A 23,885-nucleotide genomic window follows, 5' to 3' on the forward strand; every position below is an offset into this window, starting at 1 on the left:
ATGTTGATTTGGATTTTTTCTTGGATTTCAATTTAGGGTGTTATTCGTTTTGGAATAGAATTTGGATTTAAATTTGAGGTGTTATTGGTTTAGGACTAGAATTCACATTTGTATTTAGGGTGTTATTGGTTTAGGACTAGGATTTGGATTTGAATTTAATGTGTTATTGTTTTAGGACTAGGATTTGGATTTGAATTAAGGTGTTATTTGTTGTGTATGATTGTTATTAGGACTAGGATTTCAAAATCCACACTCTATTCAAACTCTATAGTTTTAAATGAGAATTTTTTTGAGAAAGTCCAAATCAAAATTGGTGGATTGTGATCTCCACTCTGTGTATTTTCTCTCTCTTCTCTTTACTTATTTAAATATTTAATATATTTCAAATTAAATATATTTAATTTAAAAATATTTCATATTCCTAAATTATTTATTATTTATATATTAACATTCAATGTAATTAATTTTAAAACATTGTAATCAACTTATTTTTTATTAATTCCTTTAAAATGAAATCATACGATACATATAAAAAGAGCCTAGTCGCTAGCTGTGTGCTTAGTTATTTTGTGGTGTAACATTATGTTCGGACAGGTTTGCTCCTACCGTTCGGTCCTCTCCTCTATTTGGCTTTGTGGGCCCCACTAAATGTCACCCAAGTATGCTATTTCACGACTGCAACCGACTTAGCATATTGTAATTGTTTTATTTGCCATTATCCTTCACAATTATTTTGTGCTACAATGTTTATTATTATTATTATTATTATTATTATTCCCACTTCGGTGATGATAATCAAAATGTAAACCCAAACTATATGAAGTAGACAATATAGCCCACTTGATAGGAATAAATCTCTACCATTATGGTCTCAAATCTTCATAATGTCATATTAGTCGCTCGAACCTTTTAAATTGCTCATAAGTCCCTCAAATTCCTAGAAGTCTTGCAATTTGGTCCCTTAATGACCAAACCAATTTATAATCTAAATAATACCCAAAATCATACTCAAAGCCATATAATGAGTAAATATTTGACTATTTTGTTGATAGTTTTACATTGTAGCAAATTAGTATATCAAAATTGATTATTTTCTGATTTGGAGGTATTTTCCCCCAAATTTGATTATGGTGTGGTGGTAGTTCTGTAAATAGTGATATTTAGGGATGGTTTTGCAAATACACAGGATTTAAGGGGTATGCATAAAAAACCTGCTTTTAGGATTCTACATTGGTCCCTTAAATCTTTCATATTTCAAAATTATTCCTTTACATTGAAATTTCTATTTGGTAACACTCTTTGAAGAGTGTACTTCGTTTAATTTAATTAATTTTACTTCGAATCTGTGTGGAGTAGAGATCATTTACAGCCTTGGTTGTATGGAAACTTTATAATTCACTGATAACATCTCTTGATCCAGTGAGAGCCATGAATGATATTGTTTACACAACTTATTTAATCCATTTAATTTTAGAAAAATACGGGTCTCTCTCTCTCTCTCTCTCTCTATATATATATATATATATATAGAGAGAGAGAGAGAGAGAGAGAGAGAGAGAGAGAGATTAATGGGTATCCTTGTCATAGGAGGGGATTTCCTCCTTGACGCCTCTAAAATCACATGATTGAGCGACATTGTGGATGATCCGCTCCGTTGAACTTGATCTACATATTCTAAAACCCCAACATACCAAGTTTGGGGTGAACCCGTCGTCGTTTGACCCTTCATCCACTCGTATCAATTTTAACGGTTTTGAATGAATAGAACTTTTCACATGGCTCGATGGAGGGTCAAACGACGACGGATTCACCCCAAACTTGGTGTGTTGGGGTTTTAGAATATGTAGATCAAGTTCAACGGAGCGGATCATCCATAATATCGCTCAATCATGTGATTTTAGAGGCGTCAATGAGGAAATCCCCTCCTATGACAAGGATACCCATTAATCTCTCTCTATATATATACCTATTCTTATCTTTCCAAAAATGTTTGTTACCCTCCAAATTAGTTAGATCCACCCAGCGAAAATTTCTTCACCCTCATGAAATCAAAATGTATGAAACGAGTTTAATTTTTTCACCAGTTAGAGCAAAAAAATTAAACAAGTAAAAGTATAGTAACTGATTATTTTATCACAATATTTTCAATGAAAACAATATAAATTGATACACAAATTTATCTGTATATGATTTGATCCATCCATACTATAATATAAAGGAAGTCAAATCAAAATTTATCTTGATCATCTAATATATGATATGAAAGTATATGACATGAAAGTTTATCTCAAAGTATACTGCTTTATCTAAGAAAAATATCACTTTTTGCTTAAATGATATTTAAATTTTAAAGTAGAAAACAAATAATGTAGATAGCTGTACAAAGAAGAACAAGTAAATTAACCGAAAATTTTTTATGCATAATTTTTTAAGAAAAGAAAAAAATTAAGAAAATTTTATAGATATGGAAATTTGAAAAGAAAGAAATTGGCAGGATAAACATGACGCATATTGATATTTTTCATTTCATGACATAATGATCCATCATGATTCAAGTGTTCATGCTTTCATAAAATCTCTCCTCTTTGTCACTGAAATATGCACCCTTTAGTACTTGTTCATTCCATAGATCCTATATGGTACATGCTGCCTGCTGGTGGGGGTGGAAAACAACAAATTGAATCAAATATCACGATATTTGAATTCAAATTCTGCTAAAATTCAAATATCTGAATTCAAGTCAGATACCACAATGATATTGATATTCGATTCATCTATATCGATAATTATTCACGAATGTTCGATAGTCCACTTGCCTGGTAGCTTCCATTCTAAACATAATGGACCTTGACTTGAACCTTAGGACTGACACAATTTTGTCTTTTTAATTTGTTTGGAGATTTTTGCACATAAATCCTCCAAATTGTATATAACTGTAGATCTTCTCTCAAAGGCATCATAATTGTTTATTTCCCCTCTATCTCTCATCAAGTTTACACGTCAATTTAAAATAATTAAATTTTTTACAAATATTTAAATTTGCCATTTAATTCAATAGACAAAAAATAAACGAATATTTAATAATCAAGTGAAACAAATATACATTCGATTAAGTTCTATTCGTTTATGAACCAAATACTAAAAACTGATAAATGATCTATTAAATTGAATATAATTGAATAGTTGGACGAATAATAACCGAACTATTTGTTAATTATTTGTCATTTCCACCCTATCTACTGCCCACCTATTTCTTCTAGGCTTGGGCCTGGAGTGTAGTTGTTAGGAAATCCAGGATAACATAGATAGCGATTTTTTTTCTAAAGTTACTTGCATAGAATTCATTGTCCGATAGGAATTTTATCATTTTCTAGGTGAGCTAATTAGCAGCATATATTTGCACCTTATTGAAGGTTATTTAATTGAAAAAAAATCATCTCATTGAATCTTGTCATGTTCTTCACCTGTGAACATTGATATAAATAATGGTAAATAGCCCCGCAATAGCGGCGCTAATAGCGTTAGCAGTCCCTTCCCGCTATGCTATCGCCCAATAGCAGTGATATATTGCAAAATATACACTTTCCATTTGCAAAAGCGGCCGGTCAATAGCGAACCCTAACGGTAAGCGGGCGATTGCGTGCAAAATTCACTTTTTGACTGCTATTTAAAAGCGGTTTGGGATTTATTTTTTTAAAATTAAACCCGACCTTTAACCATTGCATTCGATCGTCTCCCACGATTTTCAGCGTGCTCCCGCCGCCTCTCATAGTCTCTGACACCTAACTCAGCACTTCCTCTCACCTCCTTCTCCGTGAGCTCCTCCTATAGCGGTCCTCTCACTGTTCAGCTCATCTTCTCGAAGACGACGACTCTTTGACTTCTCCTCCAGTCGACTTTGGTATTATGTTACATGTTTATTTCATGTTTAGGATCTCTTTAAATCATCAAATATGCAATTTTAGTTTTTCTAGATTTTTCTTTAATCTTTTTTTAGTATCTACACATATCTAAATTAGATCGCTATTTGATTTTGCGCTTTTTATTGCTATTTTGCCGCAATAGCTCCAAATAGCCTTAGCAATGCCTCATCGCTACGCGACGCTATCCGTTGTCGATAACCTTGTCTCAGGCCAATTATGTGTCACATGGATCAAATGATCTTATTAACAAAACTAACAGCATGATGCTTAGGATCTATGTTTGACTTCCATTTCCCTCTTTTTAACAAAATTACTGTTTGAAATAGTTTGAACAAACAAGTATTCACCATTTAGGGGTGTGAAAGAATTGTATTTGGAGCAACCAGAAGTATGAATACTATGTAGGAACGAGGAACATGAATCAGTATAGTAAAAAAGGATATGTATTTGCAGCTTACGGAGTGGTCCACTCAATATGGTGGAATGGTAGTAGCAGGGTAGCTTAAGAATAGAATAATGTCTTTGTTTATACCTATGAAATAACACAAAACAATGGAATGGAATGTTTTACATTGTCATGTTGTTGGTTGTTTTGAAACTTTTTCTTGCACCATTGTTCTGTGTGCTGCGTGTGTGAAGTAGTTTCATCTTGCACCATTGTTTTGTGACTTTTGTCAACACGTTTTCATGTTGAAGAATATTATCAAATGTCATCTTGCAGACAAGTATCAATGATATAATCGATTTATAAAACTGTAGTAATTTTCCATCGTGATGTTGCCTTATTTCCTTTTTTTTGTGTATCTTTCATTAGATGTACAGGTTTATGCTAGTTTTGCATGTATATTATTGGCATGTTGTGTATCCTTTAGTAAATTTAATCCTGAAAACTTTGTTTCACAATTGCAAATTTGTCCTACTACGTATATATAGGGAAGAAAATGTCTTCTTTCTAGTAGGCAGGCTTCCCGCTTCCATCTACTTGTTTCTTGAAATGCCATAATGGATTTGCTTTTCAGTTGGTGCTTCCATTAACATTGAGCTGGGTGTATAGTTTCTTATCCCAGGTTATGTTTTTAATCCAAACAGCATTTGAAAATTTAAATTAAGAACCACAGTGTGTAATAGTTGAAATGTTTCTTTGTTGATGCAGGAGCTCAAGAATGTTTTTAGTAATGTTCCTGAGATCAAAGAGCTGGTTGGTCTAGAAGATGCAAACAAAATAATGGATATTAAGCAACAAGACAAACATGAGGGAGTAAAGGCTATTCTACGGTCAATCTTCACTAGGCTTATGTCAGCTGATAAAGGCAAAATTTCTGAACTAGTACTAAAACTGATAAGCCGTTTGAATGAGGAAAGTAAGGTACTGCTCAATTCTCTTCTAATTTTTCATCTTTAAAAATTTTAAGGAAAAATTGTTTCAAGGCCCCAAATCCCAACTTTGAATGTGCCCCAGCCCCCCAACTTTCACACATGTGCCGCAACCCCATTTTTTTGAAAAAATTGTGTCCAAGCCCCTCTCCCCAAATTCCCATGCAAACTCCATACATAATCCCCATTTACCTTCTCCACCTCCACACCCAGATTTGGATCGCCCCTTGCAGCCCTCGCCCCGCCTGCCGTCCCGCCGCTCCGCCTCCTCACCTCCCTCTCAGCGCCCGCCTCCTCCCCGCGCTCCGCTCTCACCTCCCTCTCCGCCCCGCCTCCTCCCGGGCTGCCTTCCTCCCGTCGCCCGCCTCCTCCCTCCCTCCGCTTCATTTCCCGTCCCGCTCGCTCCCTTCCTCGCTCGCTTCCTCCTGCTCCGCCTCCCACGCTCCCTCCACGCCCCACCTCCCTCCCCTGCTCCGCTCTCTAAGCATTTCCAGACGATGGGAGCTTGGCGGAGATGCTGGACGCGGCCCACGTGCCAATGGGGGAGGAGAAGGATGTGTCAATGGTTTTCGTTTGAGCTCAATGTGTGAATTGTAATAGTTAACATGTTATCTATAATAGTTAACATGTTATCTATAAAAGTTAACATGTTATCTATAACAGTTAACATCTGCTGGCATGAGAAAGAGAAGAGGATAAAATCGGGATTTTAGGAGCTGACATGTCTAATCATGAGCTGACATATCTAATCATGAGCTGACATATCTAATCATGATGGAGGGGTCTGGACACAATTTTTTCAAAAAAGGGGCTGAAGCACATTAAAAAAAAAGAGGGGCTGGGGCATATTGAAAGTTCGAATTTGGGGCCTAGAAGCAATTTTCCCAATTTTTAATTGCATTGTTAGAAAAGTGATTTTCTATCTGCACATTTGACGATGCTTAAGTTGTAGCTGTTTTTTAGTTATTAAATGAAGTAGACTAACTTCCTTTATTTCACTGAATTTTTGACAAGGCAACAAGTCCATAATCTTCTTATCTTCTTTTTACCGTATATAATCTTCACATTTTCTGAATTCTTTCCATGTGTACTCTGGTGCTACTATTACGGTCCCAGATCATTCTGGAGGTTTATCATGGCGATGGAGCATGTTCTGATAGCATGAATTTATAACCAGTGTTGTCAATGCGCGAGGCGCAATGCGGGGCGCAAAACAATATTACGCACACATGCGCAAGGCGCAACGTGATGTGCATGCCCGAGTGATGTGAGGCGCACGCCGCACATAATTTTTCAATATATGTAATCAAGCGCGAAAGAACATGTTTTAAGAATTTACATGAAAAATATAATGATAAATAATAACTTACTACAAAATCACAATATAATGCCTTAATTCTAATGCTAAAACCCAACATAGTAGCAAAATGCATCAATTTTTAAATCAAATGTTAAATCAAGACTAATATCCAAGCAAAGGATTAGTAATGGTCAGTGTTTTAAATATCGGCCGTCATATCGGACATGGCGGCCGATATTGCGGATTCGGAGCCTAGCCGCCACGAAATTGTTGAATTTAATGCGTATGGCGTTTTTGAGGTCATGTCGGGGACATGTCGGAAAATAGCGGATATATCGGAGGACATTTCGGCCATCAAATATTGGCCAAAATTCAGAAATATCGGTTTCACATTGACATGTTGAAATCATATGATTTGCAATATCTTTCACCTTATCGGTTTCACATTGACATGTTGAAATCATATGATTTGCAATATCTTTCACCTTCTATTTATGTAAAGGTTCACATTGTTTCCCATCCACTACCCATATGGGTGCTTGTTGTAGGTTTTAATTACTTGTTATTGCATGTGTTTTCTTTATAATGGAAGGCTATAAGAACACATGAATTTATTTGTATTAGGTGCACATATACTTCGGTTTTACTAGTTTCTTGTTTGGAGAAATGACAGATATATAATAAAAATTCTGCAATTGTTAGTCGATGCAGTTAAGTAGTTTAGAATAGCAATTACGAGTTTAATTTTCAATCAGTAGAATATTCTTTTTGTTCCTACTAGTATAATGCACGCGCTTTGTATGTGAACATTTTTTTTGTAATCTTTTTCTTTGAGTGTAAAATTATGAAGTGACTTTTATAATAACATAAATTCTTAAATTGAACAATTAATAAATCTTTACATTAATAAATAAAGTTGTGTATAAAGAATTGTATTAGTAATTTTTATATTCTGGATAATTATTATACTTTAATAAGAATTGTCTAAACATATGCAGTTAAGCTGTTCTAGTGTCTATTTGGTTTTCTATGCAAAAGCAAAAACTTGGTGGTTGCTTGTGAAAATGAAGACCTTCTCATATGTACTTTTTTATATGTTTAGACAATATAATTATCAAGTATGTGAAGATTCCATTTATGATATTATATCAACCTATCCGATATGGCAATCCGATATTTTTTTCATGTCCCCCGATATATCCCCGATTTCCGCTATCCGACATGAATTTTGGCCGAGCCGCGAGCGACATGAACCCGACATCCGATATTTAAAACCTTGGTAATGGTCCTCAATTGAAGGCTATTAAAAAGGTCTAATGGATTTATTTTGCTTTTTGGGATATGGAATATCAAGTATAAAGACTCGATTGAAATGTTAACAAACAAAACTATATGATGATATGTACTACATGCACTCTGCACAAAGTAAGGATGTATGCGAGGCGTAAAAAGCGCTGCTACATCAGATGTGGGGTGCTTCGCCATTGCCCTGCATCGTGAGGCGCATGAGGCGCGCGCCTTTGAAAAAACTGTTTATAACTGATAAATATGATAGAAATTTAGATATCTTGGTGAGAGAATGGTGGTACCTGGATAAAAAAAGGATAGCAGATAGGCATACACACATGTTGATGCTCACAGAAATACTTTGAGTAGGTCAACCACAGAAGATATAATACATAATCTGAAATTTGAGTAGGTCAACCACAAACAGTTCACCTGAAATGATACATGCGTCAGTCCATGCAAACCTCTTTCTTTGTGAAGAAACTGGGTGTATGAGGAGAGATTGAGACATTGAACTTACAATGAGAGTGGGTCTGCATTAATATTCTGTTAGGTTACCTGGACACTTCATCTAGGCTCCTGTATCCATGTCCGACAATTCCCGTATTTGTGTCCATGTCCGACACTCCTTGGACACTTCCTGAATATATACATACATATATTCAGACACTTACTCATCTACCTGTTTTAGTTTAAAAGAATCCTGTTACACTTCAGTAACGTGTATCGTACCCCACCTTAATTAATACAACTTGTTGGACTTGGGGCATGTTTGTTGTAGCACGTACCTAGTTCATGAGTATGATTTTAAATGGTCGTTTGGGTATCTGGTTAAAAAACGAGTGGTTTTTCAACTTATAACTACTCAATAAAAGAATCATAAAACAGATAAGGATTTTAGTTCTCATTACTTGTAAATGAAAAATACTATCGATCTCATATAGATTATTAATTTTAATATCTATGTTTATAGCTGTCCCTGTATCCTTACTTTGACAATTTTTCCGTGTCCCGTGTCCATGCCCGCACCTGTATTTTTTCAACATAGGTATTCTGTGTCTACTTCTCAAGTTACTGTTCATAAGAGTTGCAAAACACTCCTTTTACGGGTACTAACTGGATTAATGGATGTGTGATGTTAATAGCTAGATCATATTAGTGCTCAATCAAAGACTATCGTGGAAGTCATGCGTAATGGTTATCTATGGAGACATTTGGCTGAGTTTACATGAGATTACCAGCCATGTTGATATTCAGTGTTGTATGCATGGGAAAATGAAAGAGGATAGGATGTATGTAGCATCGTGGGTGAAATCCATAAAGTTTCAGATATGTATCTTGAGTGAGAGAAAATGCTGCGAAGTCGAGGGAAAAAAAAGCAATGGAAAAAAAAACCAAGAGCGAAAGCGAAAAGAAGACATTGAAGTTAGGTGCTAATGTGGTTATGGAGTGAGCAGGAGGTTTTCAGAGTTTGGTAGAGAGGGAGAGATGACATAGACAGAGGGATGATGCAAGAGAGAATCACTTAGGAAGATTAATTCAGGCCAACCCCTTTTTTAGGATGGCCAGATTTGTAGGTCAGGCACCTAGGCACTGAACATGTTTTCCCCTGATCGGTCCTAAGTGGAACTCAGCTTTCTGCAGTCTAGGTTTGGAAATAGTTTGGTTATTAATCATCTACTATTCTTTCAAAATTTTTGTTTCAAAAATCATTTAAGAGAAATCAAATTTATTTTGATATTTCTATATTAAATGAATCGACATGAGCTTTCACATATTTTATCATTTCCTTAACAAATTTGGAATCTCAATCCCTGAAGATATGTATAAAATGTAGATTAAGAAATGTAAGAGGGATATAATATCATGCGTGTAATATTATAAATAATAATCAAATAGAAGTGTCTTTATAGTCAAAAACTTGATATCTATAAGTAAGAGGGATATAATATCATGTGTGTAATATTATAAATAATAATCAAATACAAGTGTCTTTATAGTCAAAAACTTGATATCTGTAAAATGGAGTATTCTCATTAGAATTCTGAGAAGAAAATTCAAATTTGAAATGCGAAATTTTAGACAAATGCAATATGAACACCTTGATATTTGATTCAAATTGATTGTTTCCATTCTTATTAGGGCCGTAAGCTCCTTGGTTTCTTAATATTATGAGTGCCAGCCTGGTAGGCAAGCCACCTTGGTGCCTAGGGTTCTTTTTATAGCACAAGCTATAGGGTTATATTGTAACATACTTGTCTGGAGTGTTGCACTTCTTGTTTTCTCCTTTTCAATTTGGGACACTTTTGGAGGATTGAGGTCCTTCATGGCAGCAGCCATTGTGAGCTGCTTTTTCCAGTTGAAAAGGAAGTGGCAATATGGTCAACAATGATCATGTCACCTACGTAAATAGGAAATTGTCAATTTTCGCCAGAAAATACAATCATTATAATTTTATGAACAGCAATGGGGCTTTTCCTGTGTTTGTAATATTTAAAATTGGATGGCTTTTAGTGTTTGAGTTTTCATATTTGCATTTCCAGACAAAACTTCTCATTTGATACTCAAAACTCATGATGTATTACCATTAACTTGTATCCTGTATTGCAACAAGTTAGCAATTATGACAATTTGATGGAGGAGTACCTCATTGTCAAGATTATACTTGTGTGATAGAGTGATAGAGTAGGTCTCTTTGGTTGGTAGCAAGTAGTGAGTAAATAGCTTATACTACTTTTTGGTTGGGATTATATGGAAATGCTCCCACTTTTAGCTTCCTCGCTGAAGAATTAGGCACCTAGTTTGATGACTAATGGCAGATCGCCCCTTGGTGGTGAATATTTTGGTTAGTTTTAAATAGAACTATGTAAATTGTCTTGTTCTATGGTTAATCCTGTTTTGATGGGATATAGGCTATGCCGCTATGATGATAAGTAAAGCACCTGCAACAGTTTTTGGCTTGATGTCTTATTTGGAATCATAGTTTATTAATTAGTACAAGCTCCACTTTCGTAGGATTTGTTATTTTCTTTAAATGAAAATTTTAGTGTTAATTTCAGTAAACCCGTCTGTGAACTTAAGGGTGTGGCAAATGAACCCTGAGCTGTTTTAATTTGAGAAATCCTTTTAAATTTTAGGGGGGTGTTGAGATGAACCCCTGAAATTTTGGTATGTAACTAACCCCTCGCCCCCTCCCCCCCAACAAAAAGAAAAGACATAAATAAATAAATAAATCTTAGGGGTGTCCCACATAACCCCGTCAACTTCCAACTTTTCTCAATGACCTTCCCTAACTGTAAATAGCAAATAATAAAAATATTTTTTAGAAAAATTTCCCAAATTTAATCGTCATTTACAATAAACGGACACCTCCCCACCCCCCAATTGGGGATTTCTCTCTCAAAAATATTTTAGCTATTTGTCATGTACAAGTAGAGGGTCCGCTGGGAAAAGCTTGAAGTCAGTGGGTCGGTTAGACACCCCAAAGTTCAGCGGGTTTAGTGTACAAAAAAAATCAGGGGGATATCTGCACCACCCCCTATGGTTATTTTGGGGGGCCCCACCTTGTGGGGGGGGGGGGGGGGGGGCTCAATTAGTTGAAGGGTGTTATCTGCAACAACCCCAAAATTCAGGGAGTCTTCTGAAATTAACCTGAAAATTAATATGATTCTTCCTCTCTTTTATTCCACTTAAATCAGTTTATTAGTGTTATTCTCTATACAGACTCAAACCTTTCAATTATTTTACCTGATTTTGCTATCTATTCTACCATCTTTTAATGACATAGCTGATAAAATATATCTTATTGGGATCAGATAAGAAAGCTGAATGAGAAGGAAGACCTTGTGCTACTATTGGAGAAGCAGTATCCATCTGATATTGGAGTTATATCGTCATTCTTCTTCAACTATGTGAAGCTTAACCCAGGTGAAGCCTTGCACATTGGTGCTAATGAACCCCATGCGTATATTTCTGGCGAATGTATTGAATGTATGGCAACATCAGATAATGTTGTGCGAGCTGGACTTACTCCTAAGTACAGGGATGTGCAAACTCTTTGTTCTATGCTGACATATAAACAGGTGAGTGTTTTCATTCACTGTTCTTTATTTTCTATATTTTTATTTCTGATCATTTGCTTATTTTCCTTGAAAGTGGCTTTTCTTGTATTCAACTTTTATTTGCCATATTTTTTCTCTTTTTCTAGTGTTTTTAAATGCGCATTCTCACGAGAAGGGCATTTTCTCCTTAATTATATTAAAAGATGATACCAACATAAGAAGTGTTATTTGAAATTTGTTGAGAGATATTGGGATCAAACCTGTCATTGTGAGGCGCGAATGATTGACATCATCCTACCTGATAACTAGTAAACGAGATTCTGGCAATCAATTAGACTGCAGGTACTACCTGAGGACACGCAAACCTGGAGGAGGAAAGGATGGTAATGAGATGAATTGAACAACACTGAAGTCTGGTTGCATTTCTTTGCAATTGAAGAAAGATAAAACGAAAAAAGGGAAGCTGGATATTTTGATATGAAGGCTTTTCTGCGCTCTTTTACACTTTTTTATATGAAGGCTTATTCTAGCTTAGGTGCAGTTCACATACTTTCTAATTTTCGTTTCTGTTGAGTTTCATTATTCATATCCTGCTGTCAATAGCTGTTCAGTATAACTATTCATCTAAGTAGTTTTAACAAAAGGAGAGTACAACTTTATTTTGCCTAGCCTGGTATCATTCTTAACTATCATATGCATAAACAGCTTGTATCAAAGTAAACCGTGGTTCTCTTGTAGACTGTTGGTTGAGGCGAACCCTTTCCTAGCTTTTTGTCGTTACCTGAATGAATCCTGTTAAGTGTATGGTTGTTTCTGTTCCTTTCTTCCTGTGAAGGAGTTCAGAATTTCTTCCGGTTTTGTTTGTTAAGGTACTGTTTTTACTAGCTCGAGTCAAGCCAAGCTAAACTCAACCTTCTCATTTAAGCCTGAAGAGCGTAGGATCCTCTTTGATAACTAAGAAATCTTTTTTTTTTCTTTCATTTAGAGAAGTATTTACTTTGCTAAACCTAATGTACAGAATCAGCAGGACTGTAAGTTCAATTTAAATCAAGTGACCGAAAAAATATGGCTTTATAGTTATCAATATGGAAATAATGTAGATAACATCACAAGCTCCCTATGGAACCTTTGTACCTCGAGGAAAACAGAGCAAATAAAGCTTTGCTCAGGTTTGTTCAATATTTAATCTTTCTTTTCAAGCTCGGCTTGTTTTGTTCTCAAACCAGCTATTACGAGCTTTTACCTATTCCCTCAAGCTGTACTTTGTCACAGCTCTAGTTAAAGGTCATATTCTGCGATTTATTTTAACCTGATTTAATACCTTTCGCGAGGCGAATAAAAACAAATCTCCTATGATACGGATTATTGAAAATGACTGTTTTTTAGGATTTGTTCTTGTAGCTATTTCGTATTCTGTGTGTTCTGTTTGTTTTACTGCTTTGTGGTTTTATCGTATTTTGTTTTATGTGATTATTGAATGAAAAGCCTAGCTCCACTGCTAAGATGTAGGAGTTAATTCATGAACACCATATCAGATATACAATTTGATATAAATTAAAAATGCCTGGCAACATAGTTTATGTTAGTTCATTCTTATGTTCTTAAAACTCTATGCAGGGCTTCCCTGAAATATTGCAAGGTGTTCCCTTAAACCCTCACATCTCACGGTATACACCTCCGTTTGATGAATTTGAAGTTGATCGCTGCTTACTTCCATCAGGAGAGTCTGTAGTTATCTCTGCTGTCCCTTGCTCATCCCTACTTCTTGTCGTAGCTGGCACAGGCAGTTTGTGCACGGGCTCAGCAGCTGGAGATACTCTGATCAGTGAGGGTAATGTATTTTTTGTGCTGGCTAATACTGAGATCAAAATTTGTGCTGATAAAAAGTTGCAGCTGTATAGAGCTGGAGTAAACAAGAAGTTCTTTGAGTGTTAGAAGGCAAGATTACTGGTGAAAGGGGTAAGTATTTTGTATTCTTTTTAAAAAAAATTATTTATTGTAGTTTATGTTATACGGTGTAATACATTATTTGTATTAAATGTAAAATTAACTCAAAAAAAGTATGGCACGGGCAGTTTGTGCACGGGCTCAGCAGCTGCAGGTACAGTGATCTGTGAGGGCCATATACTCTTTGTGCCGGCCAATACTGAGATCAAAATTTGTGCTGATGCTCATGGAATGTTGCAGCTGTATAGAGCTAGAGAAAACAACGAGTTCTTTGATTGTTAGAAACCAAGATTGTGGTGAAAGGGGTAAGTATTCTGTATTCTTTTTTTAAAATTTTTTATTTGAAGGTTATGTTATACCGTGTATTATGAGTTGTAATACAGACTTTATCCGAAATGTAAAATTAATTGAAAAAATAAGTTATTTTGTATCAACATTGATTTCACCTAAATATAATCAAGAAATCTTTTTCTCCAGATTTAAACTTCTTACTACATATGTCAGGGGAACTTGCAGAAAGCTGCGTTTTGACAAATGGATTTGCCATAAACACCTTATTTATTAGATTTGCAGTATGATTCTCTGTGTTTTAAGTCAAGAGGGGATTTGCTGCTAAAGAAAGTTACAGTTAGTGGTGTAATATACTATTTACCCTGTATATCATATAATAAAATTTCGACATCAAATCATAGTGGTTGTCATAATTCCAATTGAGGAGCCGTGGCTTTATTAAAACCCTGAAAGTGGATGATAGTACTTCCCATTGAATTGCGAAGTTTGGTTGTTGGTAGGTTTAAATCAAGCTATTTGAATCATTAGTTGAATTTGTTCCTTTATGGACGTGGTTGCCTATTGCCAAGTACAAGTATTTTGGCCTGTTCTCTTTCTAGGGACCAAATTGAAATAGTCCTGGTCAGTGATTTGGTTAGATTAATAGTCTAGGATAGATTTGATCGTCTTCTTTCTAGTCTTTTCCTTCATCATCGTTACAAGTTTACTGGTGGTCTATTGGAACTTTAGTTTGGAAGAGACAGCTTATAACAAATATATGAACTACAATAATTAAAATGAGATTAGACGATGGGCTGATCGTCTGGAGATGTTTAAGAAAATGGCGATGATGTAATAAGTCGAAATCAGAGCTAATTGTCAGTACACATCATGTATTACCAATACTTTGTATCTCTTAAGATTAGTTTTTAGCATTTGGACTCCTTGATATCAGTACAACAGAGAGTCTCTTAACCTCGTCGGAACACATTGAAATATTTGATGATCTCTTTGCCTTATGTTAAAAAATTAGGAGTAACAATTATTTTAACTCTCTCTCTCTCTCTCTCTCTCTCTCTCTCTATATATATATATATATATATATATATATATATATATATAATATATATATATATATATATATATATATATATATATATATATATATATTTAGCAGAGAACAATTTCGAGTTCCCAAATAGTCAAGGTCACTTAACAAGGAAGTATTTTAGTTGGTGATGATTGATGATTGAATTTAAAGATCACAGTGAAAGCAGATTTAATGATCCACAGATGGATTGGGATCTGCCTTAAGAGTTGATTTTGCTTTCATCTCTCTCTCTCTCTCTCTCTCTCTCTCTCTCTGGAGTTGAGTCCCATCGTGACTCTAGCTTTGACAAAGACTGAGATGGACGCACACTCAACTGCTCACATGGTTAATGAAAAGTTCGAGCTTTTCATTTGAATATGCCACATATAAGCTTCAATTCTGAAAACTTTTCCTTTCGGATTTTTGTTTTCTACGAAGACTTTATGATTGCCACAGATTGAAGCGATGTGGAGAATTGATGCTCATTGAAATCTTAGCTAAGGTTTTGACTAAAGGAGGAGAAAAACTGGATATGTAAACGGACGGATGAAAAATGAAGTAAAAAGTTTAAATTTGAACAGGTGCAAAGAGTGGGACAGAATACCAATTTGATTCAAAATGGGAAATACTGTACGGAGTTTTAAATTTGTAACGTTGTGATTCTTTTTTTTTTTAATTACTTTGCTCCGTTACATTCGAATTAAGCTTGGAGATTGTCTGGTTCGCTCTCTCGGTAATTGCGAAGGAAGTGTTAGTTCCATGTTGCTGCAATTACTCTAATAGCGGTTGAGCACAATTATAATTACACTTGTTTGTTTTAGTTGTAGAGTATAGAATCAAAATTGCGATTTTAGTTGTTGATGTTTGTTTCGGAGTATCAATTGTTTTTTTACTTCTTTTAAGAAATACAATTATAGTTTAAATAACCACATTTGTAGCTAAAAAATATTGCATTATTGATTTACCGGCAAATATGTGCAATTCAACGAAGTCAAATCAAACAAAAACCATAATAGTATAAAACCCAACCTCATGCATTTGTACATGAATTATTGTTTTAATATGGACCTCGTATTCTCTTCCTTTGAATCTGTTTGTAATCCGCAAAATACAATTTACTTATATTAGCTATAGAATCAATCAAAAAAGTTCATTTCCCCTCTCCCCCTAGCTTCTCACTCACCTATCAAAATCATCTACAAGCGATGGGTGGTTCCGAGCCACACATTAGGGAAACGAAATTCTCATTTTATGTTCCTGCTAGTTCTAGTGAAAGCTCAAAATCGCCATTCGCATGTGGATGGTTTCGATATGAATATTGAACTCTGCATATATGATGTTTCAAAAAGTGGAGTATGCTTAGACCAATATATTTATATCTAAATCTCATGCTTTCACCGATAAGAGGTTTCTTATCCTTTCAGTCACCAACATCCAGTAAACTTGATCCGTTAGATATGCTTTCTTGTGGCCACACCCAAACTCTCAGTCTCCCTCTCTATTTTTCTCTCTCCTCTGGTCAAATGGGACCCTCATTGAAATGACACTGACATGACATGAAATGTTGAAGGGATCACATCCTAAATTAAGTCACGTTTAGGTATCATCCATTTTCATGATTTCTTTTGGTGGTCAAAATTCTTTTTACACTTGTTTTTCTACGACTCTCCTCTCTTTCCAAGGGTTAGTCTAACTGCCCAATGTCTCATAACTTCAAACAACCAAGCTCTTCTCTCTTTGGTCAAGCTTGCGGCTATCACTTTCCTAACTCCATCAAGTTCTTTTGGAGTTCGCTTTCAGGACTTGAATTTTTCCTCTTCACCGCCCATTTTGTCAAGTTCAGTGTATGTTAGCTTCTTTGGTGATCTTGAGTCACCTCAAAGTTACTTTCAAATATGCATGATTTAGTGATGATATAGGCTACTCCCTTAGAGGTGAACTATACAAATGGCATATGCTAAAAGAAGCAAGTGAACTACAAATTGTAGAAAACGACATCAAATTGTTCAAAGTGTTGACAAACATGAAGATTCGGCAGGGGTGTGGTGTCTGCCACACCCAGGTGTGGCAGAATCTACCCTGTTTTCAGGGGTATGGTACGTGCCACACCCGGGTGTGGCAGACTCGTTTTCAGATTCTCACTATGTTTGGGATTATGTTGTGTTATAAATAGAAACACGTTTTTTAGGGTTTCTTAAGGAGAGAATTAGCATTGTTTTAAGCACTTTGAGAGAGAGATATTGTGAGGGAGTTGAGAGCTTTGGTTAGGGTTATATTTGAGTAATTTTGTGAGTTGTAACCCGTTGTATTTCTCATCCATATAGTGAAATCTCCCCATCCTCTCTCCGTGGACGTAGGCAATTGCCGACCCACGTAAATTCCTGTGTTTGGTTTGATTTGTGTCGTATTTTGGTGAATTGCACTCGTAATTTGGTTTGGTTCTCTTCTCTCATCACTCACCGACTCGTTTGGTTGTCGAACACGCTTCCGCACGGCTCGCAACAATTGGTATTAGAGCTCTAGGGTTTCAAATCTAGGGTTTTGCATTGGGTGGAGGAAGATTCGTTGTTGGAAGCTTAGTTCTTGGAGTTCTAGGCTTTGGTGGAGATAACGTTGTGGAGTTGCCAATGGAGATCTCGTTTTTCTCGTGTGGTTAGGAGATCTAGTTGGAATCCTATCTAGGGTTCAGTTAGGTAATTTCTCAATTCTATCAAAGTTTGAATCTTTCTTTACAATTTGGAGTTTATAAGCATGAGAGAAGAAGTTGGTGATAACAGCAAGATGATGACGAGTACAGTTCAGGTTGGACTTTAAAATACTAAGATTAGTGTTGTGAAGTATGGCAACAAGATCAATTTTGGTTTGTGGATGAGCGACGTACATGACGCTCTTAATGCTCAAAATTTGGAAGAGACCATCATGGTCCATGAGAGACCACCAAAATATAATGATGCGATATGAGACAAGATGAATAGGAACACTTGTGGGGTGATCAGGTCTTGTTTAGAATAAGAGCTAAAATACGATGTGATTGGGGTGACATCTGCGATGAAGATGTTGGAGATTCTTAACAACAAGTATCTTACGAAGAGTGTTGAGAATCGATTGTACTTGTTGTAGAGATTATTCAGATTCCAAATGTACAGAGACACCTCACTTGTGGCTCATGTGGACAACTATACAAAGTTGTTGTCGGACTTGGCGAACATGGATGAGAAGATAACGGATGGGTACAAGGCGATTATCTTGTTAGGCTCCTTATACGATGAGGAGTATGATACATTCGTGCTCACTTTGATGAACGAGAGATCTTCTATCACCTACAGTGAAGTGACTAATACATTGACGAACTATGATTTGAGGAGGAAGGACAAAGAGACTTTACTTCAGGAGAGGCCTTGTCGACGAGAGGTAGAAGTCCATATCTGAGAGGTGATAATAGGAACAGGTCAAATTCAAGGGGCCATTACCAGTTAACAAAGAACCAGTGTGCGTTCTGCGAGGAACGAGGACATTGGAAGAGAGATTGCCCGAAGCTCAAGGAGAAGAGAATAGCAAGAAAAAGGGCTCGAAGGCCAATAAGATGAACGTCGCGAGAGATGATGATTCCGATGATTTATACTTTTCTCTATTGATTACTCCAGATGTTAACCATGTGGATGCATCTGATTGGATGCTTGATTCTGGTGCTACTTATCATGTGACTCCCCGACGAGATTGGTTTGCATCATTTAAGAAACTCGATAGGGGCGTGGTAGTCATGGGAAATGATCAATACTGTGGCATTTGTGGGATAGATACTGCCAGGATTCGGATGCACGATAGAGTAGTCCATGAATTGAATGAAGTGAGATTTGTTCCTCAATTGAAAAAGAATCTTATTTTAGTTAGAGCTTTAGAGGCGAAGGGATTCAATGTGACATTTGAGAACGTTGTAGCGAATGTTACAAAGGGATCTTTGATGGTGATAAAGGAAGTCCGCAGTAGGAATTTGTATTATCTGAATAGGAGTACCGAGATTGGCTAGGTAGCTTTAGCTATTTCAGATGCGAACGCGAGCAGGCTTTTTTACTATAGGTTGAGGTACATATGTGAAAAATCACTGCAAGCTTTGTACAAGCAGGGACTATTGAAGGGAGCCAAGAATGGGAAAGTTGAGTTATGTGAGTATTGTGTTCTTAGCGAGAAGATGAAGGTAAAGTTCGGGATAGTCATCCATAGAACGAGGGGCATCTTGGACTATGTGCACATAGATATTTAGGGTCCCACCAAGACGGTATTACTTGGTGAACGATATCGGTTCGTTACGTTTATAGATGACTATTCTAGGCATTGTTTGGTGTAGACCATGACGAAAAGAGTGAAATCCTAGATATATTTATATAGTGGAAGAAGATATTGGAATTGTAGACTAGGAGAAAGATCAAGACATTACGAGCCAACAACGGCGGTGAGTATACTTCTGACCCTTTTCAACAGTTATGTCAAGACGAGGGCATAGAAAGACACTTCACAGTTAGTCACATACCGCAGCAGAATGAGGTTGTAGGGTCAAAAAATTAAAGTTGATTGATTAAGAATGGGTTCTACCACTTGGAAAGAACCTTTTACAATCACTCACTCTCTCGATTACAGAGTAAGAAAAGATAGATTTGACTTCTCTTTTGTTTGAGGTGGGTTCTAGGTGGCGAGAGGATGCTTCACTCGATGCTTGAGTCGAGATTGTTTCCCATTGATGATCAGAAACATATCACGAACGCTCCTTTTGATTGCTAAATGATTTCCGAAGTGGGATTTTGCCAAAAGGTCTAAAAGTTCATCCTTCATAGCTGCTTGTGGCTATTTATAGAGCTTTAGCTCGTAACTAACATGCTATAATCGTGGGGTCGTGGGCGTAACCGACTCCTGAGATTTAGCCCACATGTCTGACTAGGTCTTTGTGGTCATTACAACCTGATTTAATGTGGGTGACGAGATTCACTGCGTTGGCGAACCTCGTCCTTGATGTGAAGCCTCACTGCGTGGCAAGCCTCGTCTTGATGTCGAGCCTCGTTACGTGGCGAACCTCGTCTTTGTTGTGGAGCCTCGTTGCGTGGAGAGCCTCATCTTTGACTGAGACAAGGTTTGCCATTGTGATGAACCTCATCATGTTTGAGTGAGTCTCGACACTCTTTTGTCTCTTGGCATTTTTAATGCCCACAAGGCCAAATGATTAGCCAATGATAATGATCTATGAAGCTTAATAAGAATGAAGGAGAGATAAGATTTTTGACTAGCCTCTGAATCCCCCACCTTTCTTTCATATTGATCGTGCCTATTTATAGGCTTAGGAGCATTATGGAGTAAGTTAATAGGCTTTAACTCCCTTTAAAATGAGGGAGTTAGTGATCATTAACTCTCATTTAAATATGTGAGTTAGTGATCATTAACTCTCCTTAAATGGGTGGTCATTAACCCTCCTTAAATGTAACATCTGAAAATTATGACAGACGATGTTCGGCTATGCAAGAGGTTCATCAATAATGGTAACGACGAACTTTATCTTCAATGATGAACTTCGTTTCTGGACGAACTTCGTCTTCAATGATGAACTTTGTCTTCTAAGGGGTGAGACACTATTTGATGAGGTTCGTCTACAAATGGACTTTGTCTCTTGGATGAACTTCATCTTCTAGAGGATTTTTGTCTCTAGGCGAACTTCGTTTTCAATGACGAACTTCGACTCTATTGATGGACTTTGCTGACTAAGATGTGGTACATTATGATGACTAGACTCATCATGCTTGTAGCGAGGTTCAAGCTTGCTTTATTTCTTGGCATTTTTAGTGCCTACAGGGGTAGTAAAAAGGTTAAATCGGTCTTTGCTGGAGAAGGTCTGATGTTTATTATCGCGGAGTGGTTTAGAGAAGATCTTTTGGGCTAAAGCACTTTCTTATGTGAGCCACCTTATTAATAGTCTGCCTTCATCTGTAATTGAGGGGAAGACCACTATGAAGATGTGGTCGGGAGAGCCAGCACACGACTATGATCAGCTCAATGTATTTGGGTGCCCTGCATTTTATCATGTTAGAATACATAAATTAGAACCTCGAGCTAGGAAGACCATATTTGTGGGATTCAAATGTGATGTTAAGGGATACAAGCTTTGAGATCCAGTTGGTAAGATGATTGTGTTGAGTAGAGACGTCACATTCGATGAGTGAAGCTTCCTAGCTCTCATCAGGTGGAGTGCGACCCGATATTGGAAACATCACAGGTGGTGAAGATTGATGCAACTTCACATTATCTAGATGAAATCGTATCCATTAGAGTGCCGACTAAGGTGACGCCAGGCGAGTACAATGATGATTTCGAGGATACATGTACAATTGAGCAGGATCAGGGCCGACGGCTCAGTTTCAGGATTCTATTACGGTTCAGAGACAGAGAAGAGACATACAGATGCTAGCTAGGTATACAGACATAGTTATCTCGTATGCACTTCTGATGGAGAGTATTGATGAGATGGTTCCTACTATATTCAGAGAGGCCGAGCAGAGTTTGGAGGAAGGTCTATGGCAGGTGGCTATGCAGGAGGAGATGGAGTCTCTTCCTAGGAACGACACATGGGAGCTTGTCGAGCTTCCAAAAGGACGAAAGACAATTGGTTACAAATGAGTGTATATGAAGAAGGAGAGCATTGAAGGCACTCTCGTGAGGTTCAAAGCTAGGTTGGTTGCGAAGGGCTCTATACTTAGGAGGAAGGTATTGATTATAATGACGTTTTCTCTCCGGTGGTGAAGCATTCTTCGATTCGGATTTTTCTAGCTTTAGTGACACAATATGATTTAGAGTTAGATCAGTTGGATATAAAAATAATATTTTTTCATGATGATCTTAATGAAGAAATCTATTTGACTCAGACATTGGGATTCTGAGCTGTAGGGAAGGATAAATTTGTTTGTAGATTGAAGAAATTGCTATACAGTTTGAAGCAATCTCCTCGACAATGGTATAAGCGATTTGATGGGTTCATGATCAGTCATTCATACATTAAGAGTCAGTTTGTTCATTGCGTGTACTATCGCAAGTTGAATGGAAGTGCGCATATTTATTTATTACTTTATGTCGATGACACGTTAGTTGCTTCTACTTCTAGATCCGCGGTAGATAGATTGAAGTTTCAGCTTTTGAGCGAGTCCAAGATGAAGGATTTGGGTGAAGCTAAGCGTATTTTGAGAATGGAGATCGACAGAGACAGAGACAATGGCAGAATTTGTTTAACACATGTGACTTATTTGAAGAAGGTTCTACATCAGTTCAATGTGAGCATGAAAACGAAGCTAGTTAGTGTACTATTGGGAGCCCATTTGAAGCTTTAAGCCGACCTTTTATCGAAGACAGTTGAAGATCGAGAGTTAATATCAGAGACTCCCTATGCGAGCGTAGTTGGGAGTTTAATGTATGCTATGATTTGTACAAGGCCGGATTTGTTACAGGTAGTGAGCATGGTTTCTAGGTACATGCATGACTCAGGTCCGAGTCATTAGGATGCCGTGAGATGGATTTTGAGGTATATTCGAGGTACTCTCAACGTTGGTTTGGTTTTTAAGTAGGACACTAGCGGTGAGCAGCTATGTATTGGATACGTAGATTCGGATTACGCTGGAGATTTGGATAAATGCTGGTCGATGACGGGATATATGTTCACTTTGACCCGTGTGCCGGTGTGTTGGAGATGTACCTTGCAGTTTACGGTGACTTTGTCTATGATGGAGGTAAAGTATATGACGATTACGGAAGCTGTTAAGGAGGCTATTTGGCTTCGAGGACTTTTGGAAGATCTTTATGTTTCACAGCGATCCGTCACTATTCATTATGATAGTATGAATGCTATCTATTTGGTGAAGAATCAGATTTTTATGCGAGGACGAAGCACATTAATGTTCGTTATCACTTCGTTCGAGATGTTCTTGAAGATAAGTGATAATCATATTTTTATTACAATTTTATATCCTTATTATCTATTTTACATGAATAAATATACAATTAATAATTGTTGTTAGCTTAGTTTGCACATAAATGAATGAAAATATAAATAAATATTATTAAATATAAAAACCCCTCAAAATCTCTCTTCTCTATTTTGTAGTATTTTAGAAGCCCATGAAGCAAAAGCTTAAAAGAGGAAAATGATTGAAGCCCAAAGAGCAAAGCCCATCAAAAAAATTACACCAAAGAGTTGGAATGGACTTGGATGCAAATAGTTGGAATGAATTGGGCTTTTATGCAAAGATTTGAATTGATTCTCATGACCGGACTTGCTGCAGAATCTTGAATTGGGCCACCTCTTAATTTTCTATTTTGAAAATCAAATGCAAGTGGGCCAACTTGGCTTGTGAATTAAATTTTCATTTGGAAAATCTAGTGGGCCGGACTTTGGTTTAGAAATCAAATGAAAAAAATGTGTGGGACGGACTTGAGGTGGAGTTGCTGCAACTTGGATTTTCACAAGAAATAAATATGTGGGCCGGACTTGAGGTGGAGTTGCTGCAACTTGGATTTTCACAAGAAATAAATGTATGGGCCGAACATTGATTGCTGCAACTTGGATTTTGATTTTCTTTTGAAAATCAAATGAATCATATGGGCCT

The 23,885-nt window shown here is 36.7% G+C and overlaps 1 protein-coding gene across 2 annotated transcripts in view; it reads left to right on the top strand.

The window, feature by feature from the left end:
* The window catches only part of LOC109829149 (mannose-6-phosphate isomerase 2-like), a 17,285-nt gene extending 2,919 nt beyond the window's left edge, over nt 1–14,366 (top strand). The window contains exons 3-7 of one of the 2 annotated variants that reach the window (XM_020396281.1): nt 4,943–4,990; nt 5,077–5,289; nt 11,700–11,966; nt 13,563–13,904; nt 14,021–14,366. In XM_020396281.1, coding sequence (XP_020251870.1) covers nt 4,943–4,990; nt 5,077–5,289; nt 11,700–11,966; nt 13,563–13,880 — 846 coding nt within the window. In that variant the 3' untranslated portion in view covers nt 13,881–13,904; nt 14,021–14,366. The remainder of the gene's footprint in view (nt 1–4,942; nt 4,991–5,076; nt 5,290–11,699; nt 11,967–13,562; nt 13,905–14,020) is intronic. The other variant, XM_020396282.1, reaches the window with a different exon arrangement.

This window comes from Asparagus officinalis, chromosome 1, assembly GCF_001876935.1.
Source record: "Asparagus officinalis chromosome 1, Aspof.V1, whole genome shotgun sequence".
Lineage (NCBI taxonomy): Eukaryota > Viridiplantae > Streptophyta > Magnoliopsida > Asparagales > Asparagaceae > Asparagus > Asparagus officinalis.